Source organism: Mus musculus, chromosome 1 (genome assembly GCF_000001635.26).
Source record: "Mus musculus strain C57BL/6J chromosome 1, GRCm38.p6 C57BL/6J".
In the NCBI taxonomy this organism is placed as follows: Eukaryota; Metazoa; Chordata; class Mammalia; order Rodentia; family Muridae; genus Mus; species Mus musculus.
Genome location: NC_000067.6, coordinates 162,873,947 through 162,900,652, shown reverse-complemented (window position 1 = coordinate 162,900,652; position 26,706 = coordinate 162,873,947). Strand labels below are relative to the sequence as shown.

The 26,706-nt window shown below is 41.8% G+C and overlaps 1 protein-coding gene across 3 annotated transcripts; it reads left to right on the top strand.

Moving 5' to 3' along the window:
- Nucleotides 1–1,894: 1,894 nt before the first annotated feature.
- On the top strand, nt 1,895–26,336 carry Fmo2 (flavin containing monooxygenase 2). Of its 3 annotated transcripts, none has more exons than NM_018881.4 (9): nt 1,895–1,981; nt 2,342–2,479; nt 11,769–11,957; nt 12,923–13,085; nt 14,202–14,344; nt 18,464–18,663; nt 19,916–20,271; nt 22,568–22,640; nt 23,574–26,336. In NM_018881.4, exons 2-9 carry the CDS (start codon nt 2,348–2,350, stop codon nt 23,923–23,925), a joined length of 1,608 nt encoding a protein of 535 aa, NP_061369.2. In that variant the 5' UTR covers nt 1,895–1,981; nt 2,342–2,347; the 3' UTR covers nt 23,926–26,336. The 3 variants fall into 3 exon arrangements, with proteins under 3 accessions (NP_061369.2, NP_001347843.1, NP_001347842.1); NM_001360914.1 differs by lacking the exon at nt 1,895–1,981 and adding an exon at nt 2,160–2,259; NM_001360913.1 differs by lacking the exon at nt 1,895–1,981 and having other exon boundaries at nt 2,160–2,479.
- Nucleotides 26,337–26,706: the final 370 nt, after the last annotated feature.

The window sequence follows — 26,706 nt, the reverse complement described above, 5'->3', positions numbered from 1 at the left end:
AGTCTGTTCCTTCAGGCACAGTGCTACACGAGAAAGAATGCCCATCACCCAAAACGAAGTAACTGCTAGATGAACAGCTAGCACCACTAGCCAAAGGGAATCCATGCAGCCATCAAAAAAAAAAAAATGCCCTTGTATAAACTTGCTGGTAGAGTGAAAATGTTAAGTTGAAAATTACACTTGGAGTGTGATTACATTGTTGCTTTTATAAATGTGTTACATACAATTCAGTGAAAGTGAATGAAGAGGACTCATTGAACAAAGTGTTTACCACACAAGCATGAAAACCTAAGTCCAGATCCCCTACACCTACATAAAATCCAGTCTCGGTGGTATGCATCTGGAACCAAGCACCAGGGAATTAAGGATAGGAGCATGCCTGGGGCTCATTGTCTAGAATGTCATGATGAGCTGGTGAGCTCCCAGGCTAGTGGGAGAGCTTGTCTCAAAGAATAAGGAAAATAGTAACTGAAGAACCAACCAGTACCCTCAGAGCTCCCAGGGACTAAACCACCAGCCAAAGAGTACACATAGAGTGACCCATGGCTACTGCCCCATATGTAGCAGAGGATTGCCTTGTTGGACATCAATGCGAGGAGAGGCCCCTGGTCCTGAGAAGCCTCGATGCCCCAGTGTAAGGGAATGCCAGGATAGAGAAGCGGGAGTGGGTGGGTTGGTAAGCAGTAAGAGAGGGGATGGGATAGGGGATTTCCGGGAGTGGGGGACCAGGGAAGGGGATAACATTTGAAATGTAAGAAAATATCTAATAAAAATTTTAAAAAGAGGTTTTTTATGTATTTTTTAAAATTAGGTATTTTCTTCATTTACATTTCAAGTCCCCCATACCCTCCCTCCCCCACTCCCTTACCCACCCACTCCCACTTCTTGGCCCTGGCGTTCCCCTGTACAGAGGCATATAAAGTTTGCACGACCAATGGGCCTCTCTTTCCAATGATGGCCAACTAGGCCATCTTCTGATACATATGCAGCTAGAGACACGAGCTCCGGGGGGGTACTGGTTAGTTCATATTGTTGTTCCACCTATAGGGTTGCAGATCCTAGCTCCTTGGGTGCTTTCTCTAGCTCCTCCATTGGGGGCCCTGTGATCCATCCAATAGCTGACTGTGAGCATCCACTTCTGTGTTTGCTAGGCCCCGGCATAATCTCACAAGAGATAGCTATCTCAGGGTCCTTTCAGCAAAATCTTGCTAGTGTATGCAATGGCGTCAGCGTTTGGAGGCTGATTATGGGGTGGATCCCTGGATATGGCAGTCTCTAGGTGGTCCATCCTTTCTTCTCAGCTCCAAACTTTGGCTCTGTAACTCCTTCCATGGGTGTTTTGTTCCCAAGAGGTTTTAATGTGTCAGTGAGGTAGCTTAGTGGGTAAAGACCCTTTCAGTCAGCCTGGTTTGAGTTGATCCCAGGGACCCACGGTAAAAGGAGAAAATCCATTCCTCCATATTGTCCTCTGACCTCCAAATGTGCACTGTAGCAATGCCCTCTGAAATAAATAAAACTGTAATCAAATGTAGAAAGAAAACCCTCATGTTTTCTGGCCTCCACCTCCATGCAGAAGTGGGTGCATGGACATATATACACATATATAATAGATGGAATAAGTTGCCAAATGTCAATGGTGTTTGTTGTAGGTATCTCTGAATGGTGATGGTAGGGGTGGATTTAATTTCTTTTTATTTATCTACTCTTTTCAATTTGCTAATGCACATTTTCTACACTGATGATAAACGTAATTATTTAGACCATCCGAATGCTATGTGTTCAGTGTTCCCGACCTTAAGAAGTGCATCTCTTGCTTAATTTCAATACTGATGAAGTCCTTAGAGGTTTAGCTGGCTGAGCGAACAAGCTCCTCCCACTTCTCACAGCCTCCTCCATCTCTTAAATACTCCCATCTCTCCGCACACAACCCTCAGGGGGAACTCTTCTGCCAAGAGGACAGTGCTAAGAAGCACAAATAAAGGTAAGGATGAGGGCTGGGGACAAAAGCTGAGGAGGAAGTTCTCGGGACGCCAGAGAACACAACCAGCTTTGGCTCACAACCCTGGGACTGCTTTGTTGAATAACTTGGCTTGCTCAACGGGATTCCTTTTTAATATTAAGCCAGGACTTTGTAAACACGTTTACAATGAAGGTCATATGACCAGACAAGTTTCTCTGAAGGGGAGGAAGGGTGAAGATTTGGTTAGTGAGGCATTTTATTCAATTAGTGCTGCGTATTAAACTACCACCCATCCTGTGGTAAGTCAGTTACCTGACCACAGGGCAGGATCCTCTTACCTTTGTCCTTGCTAAGCAGTAATGACTGATCAACTATTGACAGGAGACAATGGCAAAGAAGGTTGTGGTGATTGGAGCAGGGGTCAGTGGCCTAATCTCTCTGAAGTGCTGCGTGGACGAGGGTCTGGAGCCCACCTGCTTCGAAAGGACTGAAGATATAGGGGGACTGTGGAGATTCAAAGTAAGTGAGACCTTTCTTACCTCAGAATAGGTCACGCTGAGATCGCCAAGAAGGCTGTTGGGCCTTATTGAAAGATATCTTAAGCAGCTCTGATCCAATTTTATTTTTATTTACTTATGCAGCTAACCAGGAAATGAACTCAGGCTGGCATCTCTCCCAGGTCAATGCTGTGCCAACCTGTGTGATCAATCCAGGGATGTAGGGAACCTTCTCTTTAAAATCCAGCTAAAGCAAAACAGCCCGTGTTTTTATCATTGTCCGACAAGCCAGCTAGGTAATATGCTAATATTAGGGAGCACTTTATAAAATAGAAGTAAACAGAATTATATTTATGTCATCACCTTTAATCATTGAGCAAAGTGCTTCTTCAGAGAATGGACCCCTATCACTACTGACTTTATTTTTCTCTGAAAATTAAGCCATGTTTGCCTACTGAGCTTTTCTGGTTATCTGGTTTTCTAGTAAAACCGCTGTGAACCTCTTTATTGTGTATTTTCTATTAAACAAAGTCATTCTATTTACTAGCTGTCATTCAAATTTTTATTAACAGATTCACAGACAACTATAAAGACTTACGGTCTGTGACTGAAACTATTTACGTTCCCACCTCACAGTGGGAGCACATGCCTAGAGCCCCACCACAAAGGAGAGTGAAGCAGGAGGACTAGAAACGTGAAGTCAGCTTGGGCTACATAACAAAACTCTGTCTCAAAAAGAAAAGACATTTTCACACACACACACACATATGAACATTATATATATATATATATATATATATATATATATATATATATAGAGAGAGAGAGAGAGAGAGAGAGAGAGCTTGACAAATGGTACACAAGTACCAAATGAAAATGTATTGATCCGACTGTGTAAACACAGAGTTCATGGTGGAGAAATTGACCTTTATATTATATGAATAGCTTCATAGAAAGAAATCACATTAATAATAATCATTGATTGCTGAGATCACAACTTTTCCCAAGAAAGTCACATAATATGTGGTCATTTCTGTCTTAATTGATACCATTTTATCTTCTGCACTGTCAGCTCATACACATAATTTTCTTTTGCTTCTAAATAGGTTTAAATGTAACAAATTTAGCTTTTATTTATTGTTATTGCATATGTGTGCATATATGTATGCATGTGTGTACATGCATGATTGTGCATATGTATGTGCATGTGTATGTATGTCTTCGTGCATGTGCGTGTGTGTGTGTGTGTGTGTGTGTGTGTGAGAAAGAGAGAGAGAGAGAGAAGGAGAGAGAGAGAGAGAGGTGGAGGTGAGCTTGGATAGTCCAGTGCCACAGCATGCATGTAAAAATCAGAGGACAACTTTCTAGAATTGGTTCTTTTTCCTTTCCACCTTTACATGGGGTGTAAGGATTGAACTCACATCACTGGGTTTGTGCTTTGAGAGTTTTACCCAATGAGTCGTTTCAATGTCGTTTCAATGGCCTTTAACAGATTTAATGTGTAACGCTTAATATCTAAGCAAAAAGCGTTCTGTATTTGCTACTAATCTGTTAGCCAAAGAGGTAAATGTTACTTTGAGTGGTCTACCAACAATACAATTCCAGGCAGGTGGTTCCTACCCCATGACATTTTCATGACCCTATTCCAGTGCATCACCTTTCAGAATCAGAGGCAGTTTCTTACATCTTTTTGGAAAAAAATAGATCAAAATAGGAATTAATTAAATCCTTACTGGATAAAGTTAAATACATAATTTCCTAGCACCTATAACAATGTCACAGGACAACCCTCTTTTAAGATCACATCCAATAGAGAAAGATAAATAATTTTCCCCTCTCAAAGATATCCTTACTGCAGAGAAAAATGCTAAGCAAAATTGTACAGGCCTTCACTGGGGCCCCCATGAGCATTGTTGACACCAGGAAACTCGACGTCCAAGGAAAAGATCCTGGAAAGGATGCGTTGGGCTTCCATGCTCACCCTAGCTCTAAGGGAAATTATTTACTAAGTCCCTCGTTGACACAGAGCCCTTTGAGGTCACATGTAGAGCTAACAACTTAAAAACAAAAGCAGGGGGAAAAAAGGTAAATCTATGTCCCTTGCCTGGCTTAGAGGGTACTGAATTCTCCCAGAAGGGTCTCCAGCGCCCCCTGGTGTCACCTTGGGATACAGCCAAGGTTATTAAATATTTTTAGCACTTCTTCCAGCAAAGAAGCATTTAGCCCCCATTATTTTTCTTGGTGTCTTTAGGGGTAGATATTACTTACAGTTTTCCTCACTGACGGCTGAGTAAGAAGCTAAGCTTTGTAATAAACAGCTTGCCCAGAGGGAACACAGTTGAAAGGAAAGAACAAAAATGAAGGTCTGTGTGATTCCTTATGGCCACACTTGCTGAACAATTCCCAGAAAGAAAAAAACAAACAAACAAACAAACAAAAACAAAAATTATCTTCCTGCAGTCATTAATTTATTCTGCTTCTGATACCCTGCCACAGGGAAATTACTAATATATAGTGTTTTCTGATGGGAATTTTTATATATAGATCTCTCTCCTAGCAGTACCTTCATGTAATAGTCTACATGACTGTCTCTTTGCATCTTAGTCTCTTTTTTGTCTACAATCAGCCTGAAATATTACCACCGCTTGACATGTGACTCTCCTGAGATCTAATATTCCAAATTGATAGATTCCTTTAAACATATCTAATTCAAGATCAGGGAGCTACCAAACACTGCCGTAGATGTTAAACAATGAAGCAGACACACTCAATGATCTGACCTCCCCACTAAGACTTACACTGAACTTCACCTGGATTCCACAACCCCACTAAAACAGTTGAATGCTGCAACTTCATCATTTACAAAACAATATCTGTTTGCATAGTTATTTTCATGTAGGTTACTTAGTTTTTATGTTCGCAGTAGCCTCCCACACTATTTATTCTTAAGCCCACTTTAACTATAAAGCCAAAGGTACACATCTTACCCTTTGTGACTGGCTGGTAAGAGATAGAAGACTTCCAATCAGTGACAGCACTGAGAGCAAACATAAGCAGGCTCACCAGCACATCACTCTCCCTCTTGCATTGGTGGAAGGAAGTATTCTACACGTTGATGAGTCGCCTTGAGTTTGGAATCAAATAAAACCCTGGGGTCTTTCTCATTTGAGCAACTCACAGCCTAAGCCATTGTTTTTCTGTCCTTGTGAAATGGGTTTCTAACCCTGTTTTTTTACAAATAAAAGTTCATATCTATAAATATTAAACATTATTTAGTTTGCCTGGCCTTGGACAAGAAATCTTACTTGAAATTTCAATCACCTGTCATCTTTGCTACACCACCCTCATTTGGGTATACACAAATATTAATCACCTGCATTTATCTTTGTCAAATTTATTGACTGAAATATTGATGGCAAGGCCAGGCATGGTAAGCCACATCTGTACTCCCTACACTTAGGAGGCTAAGGCACAAGGATATTCAGTTCAAGGCTACCCTGGACTATATAAAAAGGTTGAATCCAGCCTAGGATACATAGTGATTCCCTGTCTCAAAGGAAACAAACAGAATATTGATCATAAAAAGATAAAAACATAAAGTGGGTACCTGGAGTATGTCCCAAATGAGGTTTCCAACTTGGTGTGACCCAAGCACAGCCTCTCTCCATCTATTGCTTGTGTCCATCGAAGTCTTCCTTCTGTTTTAGGCATACACCCGTTTAACAGCCCATTCTGTTCACATAGGACATAACTAATCAGATTCTTCGTGTCCCTTCTGGAAGAGATGACAGACAGCCTTACCCTTGTTGAACTTGCAGTTCTTAAATAAACTTATCATGGCAATAGATAATAGATAATCAATGCAATAGAGGAGGCACTGGCATCCTAATGACTATTTATAGACTCCTGTTTAACATAATCTATGTGAACCTCTCCAGGCAATCAAATGTGCAACACTAGCAGGCCTAGTCATTAACTGTCTGAAATGTACTTTAACTCTCTGTAACAGTTTTGAAGAAGTGATGTCTGCATGCATAGACCAGAAGAAAGTTATAGCATACAGTGGGGGGTGGAGGGGGAAGGAAACAAAAACAAACAACATGTGTTTTTAAGTCCAGGTATAAGCCTCAGCAACCCCAAAGACTGGCTGACATAAAGTCTGCCTGGGCAACTTAGTGAGACCCTGTTTCGAAATAAAGATCTTAAAAACAGACTAGGAATATATACTAGTATATACTATGTAGTAGTAGATATTCCTGGTGAAGCACATGTATGTGCTTAGAGGTATAAGTACCTGAGCTTAGTCCCAGGTCCTCAAAGAAGACAAAACCAAAAAGAACAGTTTAGTGCATAAAATACAATGACATTTATAGTATGCTATTGGAAAGTCTATTTTATTTTTTATCCATTATGCTACTTGGTGGTTACCCAATACAGTCAAGCTCCTATTGTAAAGACGAAGGAAGCCTAGTGATTGACACCACTCACTCTTTTAGTCTTTCAACAAACGTGCTCACTGAGTGCTTGATGCATTCTAGACCTAGCAGAGAGGAAGGTCTCCCTCTCTCCATTATCACTTTTACAGCTCCATGAGCCAGATGCACTTGAATTCAATATAGTAATAAGCTCTACAAAGACAGAAAGTATTCTTTTTTTTTAATATGTCATTTTGCATTCATTTGGGATCTACTACACAGCTGTCAGCATAGAGAGTATCAGAAATAGTGCAGAGAGTACATGGTGTTGAATCAACTCCATGGGGTACCTGCCTGACAAGAAGACAAGCCTGTAAAAGGATTATCACCCACTGCTTCTCAAGTGAGGTCATAGCTCCACCCATTGTAGCTAGCTAGTAGTTTGATTCAGCTCAGCTGTGAGAGAACAGGACCAGGTGCTGGCCCCATAGGTTTTGGGTTGGGTTTTAGGACAGAAAGTATTCTTGTATTGTTTACTTCCTGTCCCCAACCCCCAGCTCCAGCCTGGCCAAGATAAGCATTTGATACGCACCTGTTTATTAAGTCAGTATTAATCAGTGTCCTTTCACGACTATGAAAATTGTGCCAATTTTAACCTAAAAAAAAAATTACCCAAACACAAAGACTTTTACTTCAGTCAACAAAATGTGTGAAGAAGCACGTATAAAGAATTTGTTGGGGCTGGGCGTGGTGGCGCACGACTTTAATCCCTGCACTCGGGAGGCAGAGGCAGGCGGATTTCTGAGTTGGAGGCCAGCCTGGTCTACAAAGTGAGTTCTAGGACAGCCAGGGCCACACAGAGAAACCCTGTCTCAATAAATAAATAAATAAATAAATAAATAAATAAATAAAAGAATTTGATGGCAGGGAGTGGGGAGTGTGCAGTGGTGGGAAGATGAGGGGTAGGGCAGGGAGTTCTCCTTGCAGAGGAGTCACAGGGCTTTAGAAATTCTAAACATGCTACTGCTCCCAGCCAGACATTGCTTTTGTCAAAAAAAAAAAAAAGAACCTGCTTCTAGCAGTCAAGGCTACAGGAAAGATAATTGCTTTCTCCTTAGAAGACAGCACTGCCATTGCTGTTTGGTGCTAATCTATACAACTGAACCTTCCAAAAACCATTTCAGCCTGGCCTTAAAATCTGTGTTAGACCCCAAAAATCAGAATGAGGTCTTCTCCCCCTGGAACCCTCCTTTAAAACTGTACCCGACAGAGATTCTGATCAAAGTTCTATGCAATGTGTGGATTCTTAGGAAAGTCCTAATGTTTTGGCTACTATGCAACAAACCCTCTCAGTTTAAATGACTAATGTGTTTCTGCCTTGGCAAGGTTCACTCTCGTGGTCTGTTAACAATTGTGAGAGAGGCAAACATTGACTGGCCACATAATTTGGAGGCAGACATTGGGCACTTTATCTAATCTCTGTAAACCTCGAAACAACTGTTTAATGTTTGCATTATTGACCAATCCCACTTTACGTGGAAACATGAAGAAACTGGATTGTGTAACTGGTCTGTCTCGGTAGAGGCATGATGAGAGGCAGTGGGATCAGCCCCAACGGTGTCTTCACAGGATCCTTACTGTTTACTCTGCACTACTCAAAATTATGTCGTCTTGAGAGGTGAAGGGGGAGCAGGGGAGAAACACATTTCTTTGCTTAATGAAATATTTCCTATTTTAAGACTGTGGGTGGCTAAGAAGCCCCAAGTATTCAGTCTTGCCAAGAACATTGTGTTCAATTACCAAACAACCAGGAAAAAAAAAAGGTTTATATAATTATATGAGTGTAGTATTATGCAATTTGAAGCTGATGTTTGAAAATAAAGTTCAAATCATTGTATCCCTTTGTGTAAGTCAGACAACACTTCATTCTACTATGACACATTTCTGAATTCTATACATGTACAGGTAGTTCACGATGGGATCACTATGGGATCACTATAAATGCTGCCTAGAGACCATCTAAAAGCTTCATAGTCTGCCCTGGACCTCTTAGTCCACGCCACCAGCAACTGGGACAGGGTTTCTAACCAAGTTAAGATTCTAGTCCAAGAAAAATAAAAGCACAGCTCATGGAGAAACTCCTATTATAGGTGTATGAGAATAGAAAATGAACAACAAATAAATGAGAAAGAAGAAAGAAGATGAGGGGGTAAGGGAGGAGGATATTTATAAAGTAATCTACATTTAGCAAGAATTCTGAATACTTCTCTTGAATAACCTACCCTGACAGTGAGTAGACACTGAAGACGATGCTGATACTAAGGCCCTCACTGGCCCCTTATGTTGAGAACTTTTACTCGTGAACAATGAGTCACATAAGCTTGCCCTTTTTTTTAACTCACCTAGATCAAGTACAACCTCTCTTGCAGAACATCTATGTGTAGTAGTGAGTTGCTGTACCAGTTCTTTTTCTATCAGCAGAGTAACTGATATATCCTAATTAACCTTCAATGCCACAGTGAGCTCTAACAGTATCAAAGTTGAGGATTAACGGCATCCTTCAGAAAAATGGACCCGACTATGGAACACCTCTCACATCATTGTCTCACAGGCGAGAGGCACAGACTGGTCTAGACTTTTCTCTTTAAAGAGAAACAGATGTGTTGGTGACCTCATCTAACTCCAAAGACTAAGCTTATCTTCTTCTAGTCCTGGTTACCTCTTTCACCTCTTGTTTTATCTCTTTATGTATACAGTTTTTGAGATGGAGTCTTGCTCTCTACCTATGGCTGGCTTAATGTTCATTCTGTAGTTCACACCTGGTGCCACACCCATCTCAGATGACCACTTTCAATGGTGCCAAAAAACTAAGGAACTGAAAAGCTTAGAAGGCAAGGAATAATTTTCTATTAACAAAAATTACAAGAAAGAAACATGCACACTTGATTTAAAATGCTGGTTGGATTGCAAGTGAGTGTTTAAGTTTTCTTTTTAAACTTCTCTGCATAAGAGATTATGGTGCCATACAAGCAAGACTACGTAATCTCTCTTTCAGTTAATGAGTTTCTACAAACCACCATCTTTACAGCCACCTTAATTCATAGTCAAATAGCAATTACTATTTTTCTGGATTAATAGCTTAGTCTTTGTGAACACAGAAGCATCTGCTGAAGAGTTCTTGGGTACCATTATTTAAATTTTCTAATAAAAACCTCTCTGGTCATAAGTTGATTTATAAGCTCTGATCTTCAGTCTTAGCTACTTACATAAATTTACATTTATTATTAAGGATATTGTACAGAGCAGGACTTTAGAAGAAAATATTAACTCAGTCATAACATGTACTCTATGGGACTTTTACCAAGGCACAATTGCATACATTAAAAATCAGGTTTAAGGATCAGTTGGTGTTTTGGTTTGTTTCCTGTTTCTCTGATAAAACGCCAACACCGACCAAAACCTTCTTGGGGAGGAGAGAATTCATTTCTACCTATAGGTTACTATCCATCATCAAGGGAAGCCAAGCAGAAGCTCAAATCAGGATCCTGGAGTCAGAAACTGATGCAGAAACCATAGAAAAATGCTATACTGGCTTGCTCAACTTGCTCTCTTATGACATCATCCACAATGGGCTGAGTCCCTGTACATCAATCAGCAATCAAGAAAAGGCCCTACAGATATGCCCAAATGCCAATTCCTCTGTGAAAGTTCTTTCTTTCCAGGTGTCTGAGTGTATGTCAAGTTAACAAAAAAAAAAAAAAATGGCATTTGATCATATGATCACCTTCATCACTTGGGGAATAGAGCACAAAATAACGACCCATGTATATCAAGATGTAAAGCCTTCCTACTACTAAAAGCAATCATTTAACTTTATTTTTTGTATCTAATGTCCCAGGATTTATTAGTCCTTAAAAAGTAGAAGGTCAATAAAGCCTCCCTAAGGTTTTGGGAAGACAGCTGGTTCACAAAGACTGGTGTTAAATAGATAGGGATGCTAAATACTCTTCAGTGTGCTAAGGGGAACAGATGCCACATGGGCCAAACACTAGGGCTCAACTTGCTCTCTTATACAGCTCGGGCCCCCCTGCCCAGACATGACATCATCCACAGTGGGTCTGAGCTAGGTCCTCTGGTCGCACAGCTTAGTGGTCTTGTGAGACTCTCAACAATGGAAGTAAGGGGGTGTCTCTAACTCTTTTCCCTATGCTTAGGACCCTTTTTCTCCTACTGGGTTGCCTCATTCCACCTTGATATGATAGTTTGTTTCCAGTATTATTATTATACCTTGTGAAGCCATGTTTGGTTTGGTGGATATCCCTGAGAGGCCTGGTTGATTGGTTGGTTGGTTGGTTGGTTGGTTGGTTGGTTGGTTGGAAGAGGAACAGAGGGGGAGGGTCTGGGTGGAGTGGAGGGAGGGTGAATGTATGTGAGAATAAAAGTTTTAAAAAAAAATTTTTTTTGAAATGTTCCAAAAGACAATTGTCTCTACCTCAAGCCCCACCAGCGCCGATAGCACATCAACTGAGAAGCACTAGTTGGCAACAAACAGGTTCATGACCTAGTGTGTGTAGCTACGGGGCTACATACTCTGCCCCTCAGCAAGCAGGTGCTATAGTCGGGATACAGCAGTGAAAGCAATTCACCACACTGACGACTTAAGATTCCGGAAGAAGACCTTTGTTTGTTTGTTTGTTTTGGGTTTTTTTTTTTCCAAGACAGGGTTTCTCTGTGTAGCCCTGGCTGTCCTGGAACTCACTCTATAGACCAGGCTGGCCTCGAACTCAGAAATCCGCCTCCCTCTGCCTCCGAGTGCTGGGATTAAAGGCGTGCGCCACCACATGTAAGACTTGTGTTGAATCATTACTGATTGTTTTTTCCTTTTTGCTACTTTAGGAAAACGTGGAAGATGGCCGCGCTAGCATCTACCGCTCTGTCATTACCAACACTAGCAAAGAAATGTCCTGTTTCAGTGACTTCCCGATGCCGGAGGACTTCCCCAACTTCCTGCACAACTCTAAACTCCTGGAATATTTTAGGATCTTTGCCAAGAAATTTGATCTCCTAAAATATATTCAGTTTCAGGTACTGAACGTGGAGGGAAGTGGATTTCTCTGCCTCCACTCAGCCCACAGTCGAGTAGAAAAGGGACTCTGGCAATGAGAGAAGTTAACTATCCCACTTTGGTGGGCTTGTTAAAGCCAAAAACACGGTATTGCACCCAAAAAGCAGTCTCGTGCCTCCTGATATTTTTGATGGTGCATATAAACTGGAGTGGAAAGCCATCCATTAAAATTGAAAGTTTAAATGGTAATAAAAATAATGTTAAAATTGTAATTTAACCACTGCTTCCACTGACGTCTGTCTCCAAGCCTCATATCTCTTGAAAAGATAATATGGAAGTGTGTCAAACTGTATTCTTTTCGATGTTAAGTTCTTCATAGAAATGGGTTAAACAGACTTTGTACTTTCCGTTTATCTCAGGAGCATGTGGTAACTATTTTTCCTAACTTTTTTTTTCTCCATGTTATCTACACCAACAGATAGATAATCAGATCATCTTGAATTATACTTGGAATTACCATTTCCTGTACTTTCTAAAACCGGGAACAACAGCAAAGAAGCACATGTTATCGTTAGTGTGTTGCATTGTTAAATTTGAAATTGTTCTGAATAAATACCTTAGTGGGGCTTATTTTTAATACATTGCAAGTTCTTAGCAATTTAATTTTATAAGTACTGGGCTTGTGTTATATTAATTTATAACCGCTGATTTTCATGGGATCTATAATTTGTAAATAGCATTGAAATGTCCAGTCTTACTTCCTACGGTTCCCCTCCAATTCCTGGTAGATCCATCCTATGAATGACAGTCTTCTAAGGATATCCTGTGTTTGCCTGCCAAAGAATAAGAAGGGCCCACTTGGCTAGGTTCGCCTTTAGAGACTAGCAATGAAGAAAACCAAATGGGTTACACATTACATTCCCACATCCCTCCTTGCATGGCCCTGCCAGAGTAACTAATGCTGCCTTCTCTATGTCTGTTCAAGACCACTGTCATTAGTGTGAAAAAACGCCCGGACTTCGCATCTTCTGGGCAATGGGAAGTTTATACTCAGAGCAACGGAAAGGAGCAACGCACTGTCTTTGACGCTGTTATGGTTTGCAGCGGCCATCACATCCAGCCTCACCTGCCACTCAAGTCATTCCCAGGTGAGGCTGCGGGGCTTCTCAGCCTGGAGCAGTAGGGCTTCCAGGAATCTCACGAATCTCACGTGCGTTTCTTACGGACAGGCGGGATGCGTTGCTATGAACGGGAATGAGAGTGAATGAGAGAGAATAAGATTGGGTGGGATATAGCTGGGGAGCTGAAAAATGCCAACTGCCATCTTTGTTTCTGTTGGTTTCTCTGAGTAGCTCAGCTAACTTCCACCAGCACCGTTTATGTTTTTTCCTAGAAATGCAAAGAAGTCTCACAAAAATTCATTGTCTGTGAGAGGCTCTTTAAACCAGATGCCTACCCTGATTGCTCTGCCCTGACAAACCCATGTAAATTTGCTCTATCCTTGGAGCCTTATCTACCGCTCAAGGGTTACTAGAAAGAAGTCCTAGAAATATACACTGAAGTAGAGCAGAGATGAAGGGAGGAACACACCCATAGGACCCTGAAGCCAGCTGCCCTGATGTCTCAGCCTTCCTTCAGAGAGAACTTCCTCCTTCCCAGAGTCCTCCAGGAAAATATCTGACATAGTGGATCAGAACCAGGCTCCATATGAGAACTGCCCACACTAAAATGGAAGAACACTTTAATATAGCCGTATATTCCTGGAAAGTATAAAAGTAGCTAGTTGGGAAGACATACAGTTAACAGTCAAACGCTTATTGAGTCGCTCAATGAGCAACTTCTGTAGGCCTAGTTTTAGAGTCTTTTCATTTTGATTTGCTTTCTGCAAAATGATAAATACTATTCTAATTATTGCACAATTACAATAGCACTATTTCAAAACAGTTTTTAAATGTATCTACTATGTGAAACTCGAGTGTCATTAGACTGTCCAAATTAGAAGAGCTAATGAGATACCAGCATTAGGCTGTGCTCTGTACAGGGAAGCCATTTGTTTGCCACTGATGAACACACACACTACAGCCTCTCACATGGACTTTATGTTTCTTATGGAATTTACACTTAAGAGTTTAATAATTAACTATTGTAACTTCCGTATGAGAGGAAGTCAGAAAGAGAAAGCTAACCATGCAGTTTCATTAAAATGAACTTCTTGTAATTGTTTACTTGGTAGCTCAGTCTCCCTCTTCTTCTTCCTCCTGAAGGTATTGAGAGGTTCCGAGGCCAGTATTTCCATAGCCGCGAATACAAGCACCCAGTGGGGTTTGAGGGGAAACGCATCCTGGTGGTTGGAATAGGAAACTCAGCTGCAGATATTGCCTCTGAACTGAGTAAGACGGCCGCGCAGGTGCGATGCTTTTGCTTATCTTGTACGGTGTGGAAGGGATGGGAAGAGATGCCTGGAGCATCCAGATGTACACCAAAGTCCATTACTATGTAGGTGGCTGCCAGCTGTAATAGCATAGGGAATCTGGAAGGCAAGAATAGAGAGTCTAACTCCCAGCTCTGCAACTAACCAGCCATGTATCCTAGAACTTGCTGTTCCATTTCTCTGAGCTGTGGTGCCTCCATTTTTTTAATGCAAAGTTTCGACTAGATGTTCCTGGTACAGAAGGCTAGTTCTCTCTCTCTCTCTCTTTCTCTCTCTCTCTCTATCTCTCTCTCTCTCTCTCTCCCTCTCCCCCTCTCCCCCTCTCCCTCTCCCTCTCCCTCCCCCTCTCCCTCTCCCTCTCCCCCTCTGTGTGTGTGTGTGTGTGTGTTTCTTTTCTCCGTTATTTAGTTATTCACTCTACACCCCAATTGCTGCCCTCTCCCCCTCCCCATCTCACACATTCCTCCCCCTCTTCCCTTTCTCATCTAAAAGGGTAGAGTTCCCCCCCCCTGGCCATCCCCTCACCTTGGCAATCAAGTGTCCATGGGGCTAGGCACATCTTCTCTCACTGAGGCCCCCAAGACAGCCTAGTTAGGGGAACAGAATTCACAGACAGGTAACAGCTTTTGGGACAGCCCCTGCTCCAGTTTTTGGGGGACCCACATGAAGACAGAGATTCACATCTGCTACATATGTGTGGAAAGGCCTAGATCCAGCCTTTGTATGCTCTTTGGATGGTGGCTCAGTCTCTGAGAGCCCCCAATGGTCCAGGCTAGTTGACCCTGATGGTCTTCCTGTAGAAGGCTAGTTTTACCCAAGAGACCTAGTGAAAAAGTGGCCTGTAGTTGATAGAAGGTTTTTCTCTGTGCAGCACTGGCTGTTCTGGACCTTGCTCTATAGACCAGGCTGGCCTCAAACTCAGAGATGTGCCTGCCTCTGAGTGCTAGAATTGAAGGCATACATTTACATGCATGGCCTCATCCATTAATATTTTTAAATACTGACTTTTAGAAATGTAGTGCAAGGACCAAGAGATAGCTCAGTCACAAAGGTGTTCGTTTCACAATCATGAGGACCTGAGTTTAATCCCTAGAACTTAATTTTTTTTAAAACCATGTGTGATAGCACACAGTGTTGGGGAGGTAGACACATATAGATACCTCAGGATTGTTAGCCAGGACTCTGTCTACTTGACAAGCTCTAATCCAATGAGATACTTTGTCTCAGATAGATAGATAGATAGATAGATAGATAGATAGATAGAGATAAATGATAGGTGATAGATGGTAGATAGATAGGTGATAGATGATTGATAGATAAGTAGATGCTAGATTGATAAATAGATGATAGATAGATAGATAGATAGATAGATAGATAGATAGATAGATAGATGATAGATAGATAGATAGATGAGAGATAGATAAATTTTTAGATAAATGATATATCACTGTCACCTTTAGCTTTTCAATGCCTTCAGCCCTTGCCATACAGAACAAGTAAAAAAAAAAAAAATAACCAGCCAGGCAGTGGTGGCGCACGCCTTTAATCCTAGCATCTGGTAGGCAGAGGCAGGTGGATTTCTGAGTTCAAGGCCAGCCTGGTCTACAGAGTGAGTTCCAGGACAGTCAGGGCTACACAGAAAAACCCTGTCTGTAAAAAAGAAAAGAAGAGAAAAAGAAAAGAAGTAACAAGCAAAATGTGAAGCACAGCAGAAAGGGGTGGGAACCATCAGCCCCCAGCTCCTCCACGCTAGAAACAGCTCTAAAGGTTGGGAGGAAGAGAATGGAATAGGACAGGAATAAAGGAACTGAGCAGTGTTTGCTGTTAGCCAAGTAAAGAGTCATCCAGAGGCACTCATTCCGTGTACTCAGTGATTTACACGTCACTAATTTGGACTTTGGGCAGATATCCCAGAGATTCAAATATGAAATTTTAAAACCACTTTTATGTTTGATTTTTTGATGCCATGAAGCTATTTTTGCTATATACCTGTGCCTTATAATTCATTAAACTTTTACATAGAACCCCTCTTCAGCAGTTATTAATTATATAAATCTATAATTAAAATAGAATAGTAAGCTCTCAGGTCTTCACATCTGGGGCTGAAAGTATGCAACTGAGAGATGGCAGCCTGAATGAACCTTGACCTTCATGTGGATTCCAGTCGTCACCTAGGGGTTAGACGTCTCTGCATCAAAGCCGGTCACTATAGAAGGAGAATAAATAAAATAGAACATGCCATGTTGACCCTACAGAAGGAGAAACAGGAAATAGTAGAAAGAGACAATGATGGAGTATTTAAATAGCATGTCCAAGACCTAGTTCAATGTTGTCAAGTCTGCATCAGAGCAACAACAGGAACAGATTGAAGTCAAAAGCAAATGTCCGCACACAGACCAGGAGCAAAGCAATGCTCTAGGAGGTGATTCTCCGCAAGTGTAGGTGGGATTGAGGTCCTTTCTCAAAAAAGAAAAATCTGTAATCCCTGCTCCAAGGCCAACCTACAAAACAATGAGAGTTTGTGTGTGCTTGTACTTCACATCAATCTATAACTTCTTTTAGCCTGCACAATAAAGTCATAAGAAAGATGCTAAACTGCCTCCATTCTGGGAAAAAAAAAAAAACTAGGGCATAGAGCAATCCAAATAACTCATACGAGGCAAGTCAGCTAATAGGGAGTAAGGCTGAGATTCAAACCTAGGAAGTCTGGACCCAGAGTCCATGGCCTAAACCTCTTAAGAAAATTGGATGTCTTGCAAATGAGTCTTATTTACTTATTGAAGACAATCTTAACAGAACTAATAAAAATGAAACAAAAAAATTGGGAAGTTAAAATGATGTATTTGGACCATAGGAGGGTAACAATAAACCAAAAATAAAAATCTTTGACAAGACTTTTAAATGTACATTTTGAAAACAAGAGAAAATTTAATGTTCAATGCAAAAATATACACAATAATGACAATTAATGAGGAAGAAGCCATGAATTTGAAAGAGAGAGGAATCAGAGAGTACTCAGGGGGAACTGGAGAGAGGAAATGGAAGTGGGGAATGATATAATCTCAAAACATAAAAATGATTTAAAGGAAAATGATGGGTACTTGGAGAGGAATAGAACCACAGGCAATGGTTTTGACTTTTAAAATGCATAATGTTCTTTTTAGCTCGTGAAAGAGGCAATTGCTCTTGTTATTCCCCATCCAGAATAGTGGGATCCAGGCATGCCTGACTACAGCCATTACAAAGTAGGCACACGCTTGCAAGACCTGTGATTATTCACCACAGATCTTCTTGGGTAGACTCGGTGAGAAGAAAGAAGGAACAACAGACCACACTGTAAACACAGGAGAAGTAGACTGACCAAGAGAATTAGTGCAAGGATTTTTGTCATGCCTCCAGAACATTATCCGGGCTTTGGGCCACTCCTCTATCAGCACATGTTACCAAATAGCAGCTGCTGAAGAGAAGAGAAAGAACTAGGAGGACCTCACTTTGACGTTAAATACTTTTAAAATGGAACCTGGGGGCTGGTGCAGTAGCTCAGTAGATACAGTGGTTTCTTCACAAGCAGGGGACCTGGGCTTAACCCCCAGAACCAGAGAAGAAAATGGGAGAAGGAAATGACTAAAAGTTATTATTATATAAATGTATGAGACTATTAAACAATGAAAAAGAGTTAAGAGGAAGGAAAGGAGGGAAGAAGGAAAGAAAGGAGGGAGGGAGGGGAGGAGGGAGGGAGACACATAAACTAGTATTGGTGGTGCTTGCTTCCTGTGCTGGGGAGGCAAATGGAGGCAGTTTCCTGGACACTGGACAACCAGCCTAGCCTAATGAGAATCCTCTCAAGGCAAACTAAAGAAAACCCAAGATGGATAACAATGAAAATGATACTCAAGGTTGACCTCTGACGTCCTTTTACACACACACACACACACACACACACACACACACACACGTGCACATACACACACACATCTTCACACATACACTACACACAAATTAACACAGTAAATAGAATTCAGCCAACTGCACCACCAAACACCTTTCATAGCAACTGGTCAAATTTCACCTGCTGTTGAAATTTCTTTTCACCAGGTGTTTGTCAGCACCAGACATGGATCCTGGGTCATGAGTCGAATCTCTGAAGATGGCTACCCTTGGGACATGGTGTTCCACACTAGATTTAGCTCCATGCTCCGAAATGTCCTGCCCCGCACGGTCGTCAAGTGGATGATGGAACAACAGATGAATCGATGGTTCAACCATGAAAATTATGGTCTGGTGCCTCAGAACAAGTACTGTTATTCTGTTTTTGTGGTATACTCATCACAGCCAGGGTTGCCTGATGTGGTCTTTCTTTGCAAAGGTCCTATTTGCTATGATAGTTTGAGCTGTAAGCCAACAGTATGTATAATTGTATCGATCCTGGAGTTCTAATTCCAAATTTCTACTGTGTGTCAAAAACAAACACACAAAACACTCACACATACATATACACACACAGAGGGAGAGACAGAGAGAGAGACAGACAGAGAGAGAGAGAGAGAGAGAGAGAGAGAGAGTTAAGAAGTTGGGATAGAGGCTTAGACACCGCTCCATAACTCAGGGTTGGGGTTGATTGGAAGAGCTTTCTAACACTCAGACTGTCCAAGGCTCCTCAAGAGTTGGTGATCCTCTCAGAGCAAGGTGATGGGAAAAGACAGCTCTCCATCTGATAGGTCAACCCTTGCCACGCCCATGTACCCTGAAGGCTGTTTCCAAAGGAACATGTAGCCAGAAGACAAATATTTACTAATATCAAAGTAAACATTGCTGATGTTTGTTTACCTTTTTCAAATGTTAGCAGTCTCCTACTCCTGAGGATAGGAAGACATTGAGAGTCTTGTAATAGATGCCCCCATTAGGCTGAATGGTGGATGAATCCAGTATCCATGTTATGTATTGCCTTGTTTGGAAGAGAGAGAAAGAGAGAGAGAGAGAGAGAGAGAGAGAGAGAGAGAGAGAGAGAGAGAGAATAAAATAACTTATAAACCAAGAATTCCAGAAATACAATCAGACTTTGCTCCACCACCCACCACAAACAGGGCTCCTATGGATACTGAGATCAGTAAATATCAGCAACTTTCATTTTATCCATTGATTTTCACACTGACCCCACAGTAGGTCTCATTGCTAATGTAGTCTATTTTCCCTTATTTACTATCAGGTAGAGATTAAATGAAGCTACAAATAATGAAAACTACATAGCATAAAAAGAGAGAGAGGCACCGAAGGGCAGTAATTACCGGCAAATTCAAAGATTAACAGTAGGTGCTGGGTGGGATCATATCTAAGCCCCTGGAATGACTTCCACCTTTAGGTTGATTTTTGCTGTTATCATCTACTTGAGATTGTCAAGATTCGAATGAGTTCAATAACACAGTTTGGGGCAGGCAAATTAGTTGAGTTAGAGTTTCCTGGCTATTTAAAATAAAACCCTGAATTTTCAGCACTACCCCTAAAACTGTCAGTGACCCCTCTAAATGCATTCTTTCCTGTGTGCCTCAGATACCTTATGAAAGAACCTGTGCTAAACGACGACCTCCCCAGCCGCCTGCTGTACGGAGCCATCAAAGTAAAAACACGGGTGAAGGAGCTCACGGAGACAGCTGTGGTCTTCGAGGATGGCACGGTGGAGGAAGACGTGGATATCATTGTCTTTGCCACGGGGTATACGTTCTCTTTTTCTTTCCTGGAAGACTCACTTGTTAAAGTGGAGGATAATAGGGTTTCCCTGTACAAAGCCATGTTTCCCCCTCACCTGGAGAAGCCAACCCTTGCGTGCATAGGTCTCATCCAGCCTCTAGGCTCCATCTTCCCAACCGTAGAGCTTCAGGCGCGCTGGGCGACAAGAGTTTTCAAAGGTGAGTGAGATGCTCAACTCAGCGGAAGTTTTACATTTCTTTTTTAATTTTAAAAACTTTATTCGTGTGTGTGTGTGTGTGTGTGTGTGTGTGTGTGTGTGTGTGTGTGTGTGTGTGTGTGTGTATGTGTCAAAAACAGGAGTACATGGGGAGACCAAAGGACAGCTACCCTATGAGGGTGTTGTCTCTCTGCTGCCACCTTGTGGGGCACGGAGGTAAATCTCAGTTTGCCTGCACTCTAGCATGGCTCTACCCACTGAGCCATCTCACTGGGACAAGGTTTTAAATGTTTTCAAAGGTTTGCCCGTGCAGCACGTCATCTTCCTCGAAAGGCTAATTTTTCTCCTGTTTTTGGGGGGTTCAATTCTGTTCAAGAAAAGTCTCATTTGACACCTAGCCTGTGCTGAGATCTAGTGAGCCAGAAAGAAATTTAAACAAGTCATTTTAATAACATGACAAGTGCTTTGCTGGCCGAATGCATACTGTGGAAACAGGAGCTTGGTCCTGTCGGAACGTGCATGGTCCGGGAACACTTCCTGGTGTCTGAGTTTCGCAGATCCAGAAAAGGGATTTCCTGAACAAAAGACAACAGAGACAGGATGCCTGCAGAGAACTGGGAGCCTCCCATTGCTGGAGGTGGGAGGGGAAGAGAGATTAATCTTAGAGAAGAACCAGTGGACACAAAAGCTTTGTTAAAGATTTGGGATTCTAAAACCTAAATGTATAGACACCTGTGAGGAGGTTTGGTTTGTGTGTGTGTGTGTGTGTGTGTGTGTGTGTGTGTATGTGTGTGTGTGTGTGTACATAGTTTCTGTTTGTTTGTTTTGGTTTTAGTTTTGTTTCTGTTTTGCAGAAGGGGAGTGAGAAGGAATCTATTATAGCCAAGGCTGTCCTCAAATTTGCTATATAGCCTGGCCTTGAATTCCAGATCACGTGCTTCTACCTCTCAAGTGGTTCCAGGCCTGTAATCTCAGCAGTCTAGAGGCAGGAGGATGGATAAGAGTTCAAGGGCAGCCTGGGCTCCATAGCAAGTTCAGTACAGCTAAGGCTTCTAGGAAGACTTTCTTGAAAGTAAAGAAGAAAGGGGGTGCAAAGGGAGGGATGGAGGAAAGAGAAAGAGAAGAAAAATATAAATAGGTTCGTCCCAAATCATGTGCGCCTAAGGACTCTGACCCTTTAGGGAGCCGTCCAGATTAAGTGTGGCCTGAAAACCTGGACTCTGCATCTTAGAAAGCTCTTAAGTCAGAGACACCAGGGAGCGGATTATACTGAAAGAATAAGATTTGTCTCCTTTGCATTTAAGGTAATCCCATCAGTAGTTGGGAACACAGATTTAATAATCAGGGATAGAACTCAAAGACCACTGAGAAAGCACCAGCACTCACCTGTGCTAAAGTACAATGCAGCCCGGACCAGAGCTGAGAGACAAAGTGGAAACAAGAACAAATGTGTTAGAGGTGTCAAGGATAGGGGCAGAAGAGCGTGCTTTGTGATTCAACATAGGAAAGGAGAAGAATCGTGGACCCAGTACTGGAGACTGGCTGTGGCTGAGAATAGAGGCAGGAGGGTCTCAATGGCAGCCTCAGCTTTGGACTACTAATGTCTGAGATCCTAGATGTCTGCCCACATGCAAGAATATGGACATCTTTCCCATCTGAAGCCTGCAGGACACTTGAGTGTGGGAGATGGGGGGAGGGAGGGAGAGAGAGAGAGACAGAGAGACAGAGAGACAGAGAGACAGAGAGACAGAGAGACAGAGAGACAGAGAGACAGAGAGACAGAGAGAGAGAGAGAGAGAGAGAGATCACCACACTATTTTATCTAGCCAAACTGCCCTTAGCAGTAGGAGGACACTCTCCCCTCTCACCAGATTTCCTTCAACAGCCTTTTACCTAGTTTCCCTAATAGTAAGCTCACCTCCCATGAGCCCTCTTTTTTTTAAATCAAAGAGCCAGATGGATCTTTCCAAAGGGCAAATCTAAGCTTGTTACATCATCCAGGAAACTCTTCTAGAGTGTCCTGTCACTACTAGAATAGTAGAATAGAGCCCACCCCACCAGCACACTTCCCTTCTCCAGCCCCTTCCATTTCCAGAAATGGCTGCTCCAGTTCATAGTCTATGCTATTTGCCATGCTCAACTATGGAGGTCTCACTCCTGCCATCCAGGAGCCCTGAGGTCCTGCCTGGTGTGACAACTAAATGGCCCAAACTTAATTTTAGAAAACAACTACTACACAAGTCAATGGCATGAAACCAAACTCACTATTCAAACCTAATTTTGTTTTTGTTTTCTAGGCTTGTGTAGCTTGCCTTCGGAGACGACTATGATGGCAGACATTGTTGAAAGAAATGAAAAAAGAGTTAACCTGTAAGCACTTTCCTTCTAGCACATGGTCTACACGGAGTAGTGTTTCACAGAACACCAGGACCTGACTGCCTGTGAGAGTCAGCTAGCTGTTAAAGGTGCAGTCCTAGAGCACAGCCCAGGCCAAACCTACAAGTCAAAGGCCCTATAGATGAGACTGGAACTTTGTAAACTGATGCTGTTTCATTTGGCTCTTAGACATCCTAGTGTAAGAACCCATTACTCAAGAAAACAAAATAGTGCCAAGTCAGAACACCTTTCCCTGGGCTCATTTCTGTTTTCTTTGATGCCCATGTGAAATTCTATATCTTTTAAGGCCACCCACACTCAGGGAATGTCATAGGGCAGTGGTGGCACTGGTAGTAATGGTAGCCTGAGGCACTCTCAAAACTTACTTGGGTTTGTCAGTTTTGTTGAGTTGGGACAGAGCTTGGCTGTAATCAGGTGCTCTCGGAAAGCTAACTTGCCTTACAGGCATAAGGTGTTATCTCAAGTTCACATTCTAATTCATCCAACATACACTGAGCATCTACTAGATGTCAGCCATACTATAGGGTACTTTAGTAGTGGAACAAGGGAATATTATGCATCCCTTTGCTAGAAGACACTAACTCTCTACCATCTCATGAGCATTTGCATCAATCCTGAGCCATACATTCTTACTTGGACACTTACAGCAGCTTAATAAGTAACAAATAACGGTCACCATTTCAATATCATGGCATTTCTAGAGTCTCCATAAATTTGTCTAATAATTTTGTAGGCTACTCATTAATCTGAGATACAAACCTCCTGATGGAACCTCCCAGAGATTCATTCAAAACTCACCTCTTCATTCATTCATTCTTTTATTATTTAAACCGCTACTAAGTGCCTCATATTAAGACACAGCTTAGAGGATTTTATGAATGAGCTCTTTTTATTTGCTTCATTAAGGTTTGGGAAAAGCCAGAGTCAGATACTGCAGACCAACTACGTTGACTACCTGGATGAACTCGCCTTGGAGATAGGTGCAAAGCCAGATTTCGTCTCTCTCTTTTTCAAAGACCCTAAACTGGCTGTGAAACTCTACTTCGGACCCTGTAATTCCTACCAGTACCGCCTGGTTGGACCTGGGCAGTGGGAAGGAGCCAGGAACGCCATCCTCACCCAGAAGCAGAGGATCCTGAAACCCTTAAAGACCCGGACTCTCCAGTCCTCTGATAGTGCCCCAGTGTCTTTCCTGCTCAAGATCCTGGGGCTGCTCGCTGTTGTTCTGGCCTTCTTTTTCCAACTTCAGGGGTTTTAATCAGTCACATGACAGTTTTCTCCATCACTGCCTCTTTGAAAGGGAAACTGGAGAAATTCCATCCTCATTATAATTTTACTTTAGGGGAATAAGTAGGGGGACTAATTGTAGGGAGATCAGAAAACTTAGGTCTAGATATAAAACTAAGTTAAGGTTACAGGATGTTCTTATCATTGTTTCCCCAAATTCATCAGTCTCCACATGGTATTCTATAATAACACCAGCACAGGTAGATAGTACTATCAGCCATGGCAGGTTTTGAGTTACAAGATTAAAAAAAAAATCAATAAAATTATGTAGAATAAAAAGTAAGTCATAGTTGAGCATGTTAGAACATGGCTTTAATCTTAGCACTTGGAAGGCAGATGGATCTCTGTGAGTTCAAAGAAAAAAAAAAGGCAAGACACTGAAGAACTGAAATTGTAGTAGACATTTCACATCTTGTACACTATGATGCTCAGTGCTGTTCCTATGCATACTCTGGTCACAGTTCCCACTTCTGATGCAAAAATGAAAACAATATTCCCTAGCTACAACATATAGATAGATACTGTTTCTCATAGACTAGACATTGTGCTGTGTGTACATTATGTATTTTATTGGATTTAATTCTCACAGCAACTGTGTGATGGGTAGAGCTATATATATCACCCATTCTACAGATGGCACTGAGGAGGGGACATTATAGAGCATATCCTAAACAGCTGGTCTTGAGATGAGGCTTCAATTGAAGCCCAATTTGTTAAACTCAGAAACTTATGCTCATGACCTCCCCATGCAATATGCTTATTAATGAATAGTCCACTCTTGACGAAGTACTTCCTAATCACTTATTTTAGTCATTATAAACTCACACAATAGCTCTATTCATTAGCATAAAGTTTTCTAAGACTATTGTAGAAAATGGCACTTTCTTTGCAAATAGAATCTGTCTAGGTTCATTTACAATATTAGGTCTGTATGTCCGCTGGAATTTAAAAAGCACTTGGGATAAACACAGTAGTACAGACCTTTAATCCCAGCACTAAGGAGTCAAGACAGGCAGATTACTACCAGTTTGAGGCTGGGTTGCTCTACATAGCAAAATCTGGGCCAGCCAGGGCTACATGGTGACAACCTGTCTCAAAAGAAAAATAATTACAAAGAGATTTAGTATTAAAAATAGCTATGCAGTGATATTTAATCATCACCATGTGAAAGTATAAGAAATGAAGTGAAGTGCATCTCCCAAGCAGATGAAACTCTACAATGGCTGAGGTTATAGGGTTAACATTATAGGTAAGAAAAGCAAATCTCAGCAATGTCCTGTCTTTGTCATCTGATAAGGGGCAGGGGGAGGTTGTCAGTTATGAGAGACATTTTCTTGGAACGGAAAACTAAAGGAGACACCAGCAGTTTAGTGTCAACAAACACTGAGCAACATAGCAAACACCAGGCTACAAACACTCCTGATAGCATCTCTTTCCATGAACCGCACTGCAAAAGATAAGCTATGCCCAGAGACCAGACCAGAGCCTCTGCAGAGGGGACAAAGGCCAGGATACTGAAGGTTTAAGTAAATAGCTCTTCTTTAGCCCTCCGAGCAGTGGTTCTCAGTTTTCCTAATGCTACACCCCCTTAAAACAATCCCTCATGTTGTGGTGACCCTCAACCATAAAAGTATCTCATTGCTGCTTCATAACTGTAATTTTGCTACTCTTATGAATTGTTGTGCAAATAGCTGATATGTGACCCCTGTGGGGGTCTTGACCCACTGGTTGAGAACTACTGCTTCAAAGCTTTGTGAACACTGTCTTTAAACCAGCCCCTCTCTCCGTTCTCTCCCCTTACTCTCCTCCCCCTTTCCAGTTTGATGGCAATCTCTTCCAAAGGAAACTTCTTTCTTCTAAGCCCACTGAATTGGGCTGCAGAATTGCCCGGTTGGCAAGGCCTTGTAAGCTTAAGAATCTGAATTTGAGCTTCAGGACCCATATTTTACAAGCCCGGTGTGGCTGCACACACTTCTAATCCCAGCATTGGGGAGGGAGATGAAAACAGTATCCTGGGTATCGCTGGCCAGCCTCCTCTGTTTTAATGAGTTCCAGGTCAGTCAGAGACCCTGTCTCAGAAAACAAAAGTGGGCGAATCCTGAGGAGCAATACCAGAGTCTCACCTCTGGCCTATGTACTCATGTTTGTATATGTTTCCACATAACCCTGCAACTGCACGCACTTGAACACACACAAACATATATGCATACACATATATACATACAAAAGTTCACTGATATTACTACATTTGCATTTAAGACTCTTGACTGTACTTATAAGCAAATTCCTTTCAAAAGTTACAAATGAAAATGTATTGTGTGCATCTATGAAATTCTCAAACACATTTTTTTAAAAATAAAAATTACAAGTGAAATGTATAAATTCTTAGTTCTTGATGAGATGCTGATTACTCATGTCAGACAAGGTGGCCCAGCAGATAGAGGAACTTGCCACCAGGCTTGATGACCTGAGTGCAATTCACAGGAGGAGAGAACCAATTCTTTTTTTTTTTTTTCAGTCAGAACATTTATTTCTTTCATTTTAATATTTCATCATTTTTATTGGGTATTTATTTCATTTACATTTCCAATGCTATCCCAAAAGTCCCCCACACGCTCCCCCACCCACTCCCCCACCCACCCACTCCCACTTCTTGGCCCTGGCGTTCCCCTGTACTGAGGCATATAAAGTTTGCACGACCAATGGGCCTCTCTTTCCACTTATGGCCGACTAGGCCATCTTCTGATATATA

Coding starts and splice junctions, on each gene's coding strand:
- Fmo2 (NM_018881.4), top strand. CDS start 2,348: ATGGCAAAGAAGGTTGTGGTGATTGGAGCAGGGGTCAGTGGCCTAATC. Junction 14,345..18,463: donor TGAGTAAGACGGCCGCGCAG/GTGCGATGCTTT, acceptor TCTTTTCACCAG/GTGTTTGTCAGCACCAGACA. Junction 22,641..23,573: donor AATGAAAAAAGAGTTAACCT/GTAAGCACTTTC, acceptor TGCTTCATTAAG/GTTTGGGAAAAGCCAGAGTC.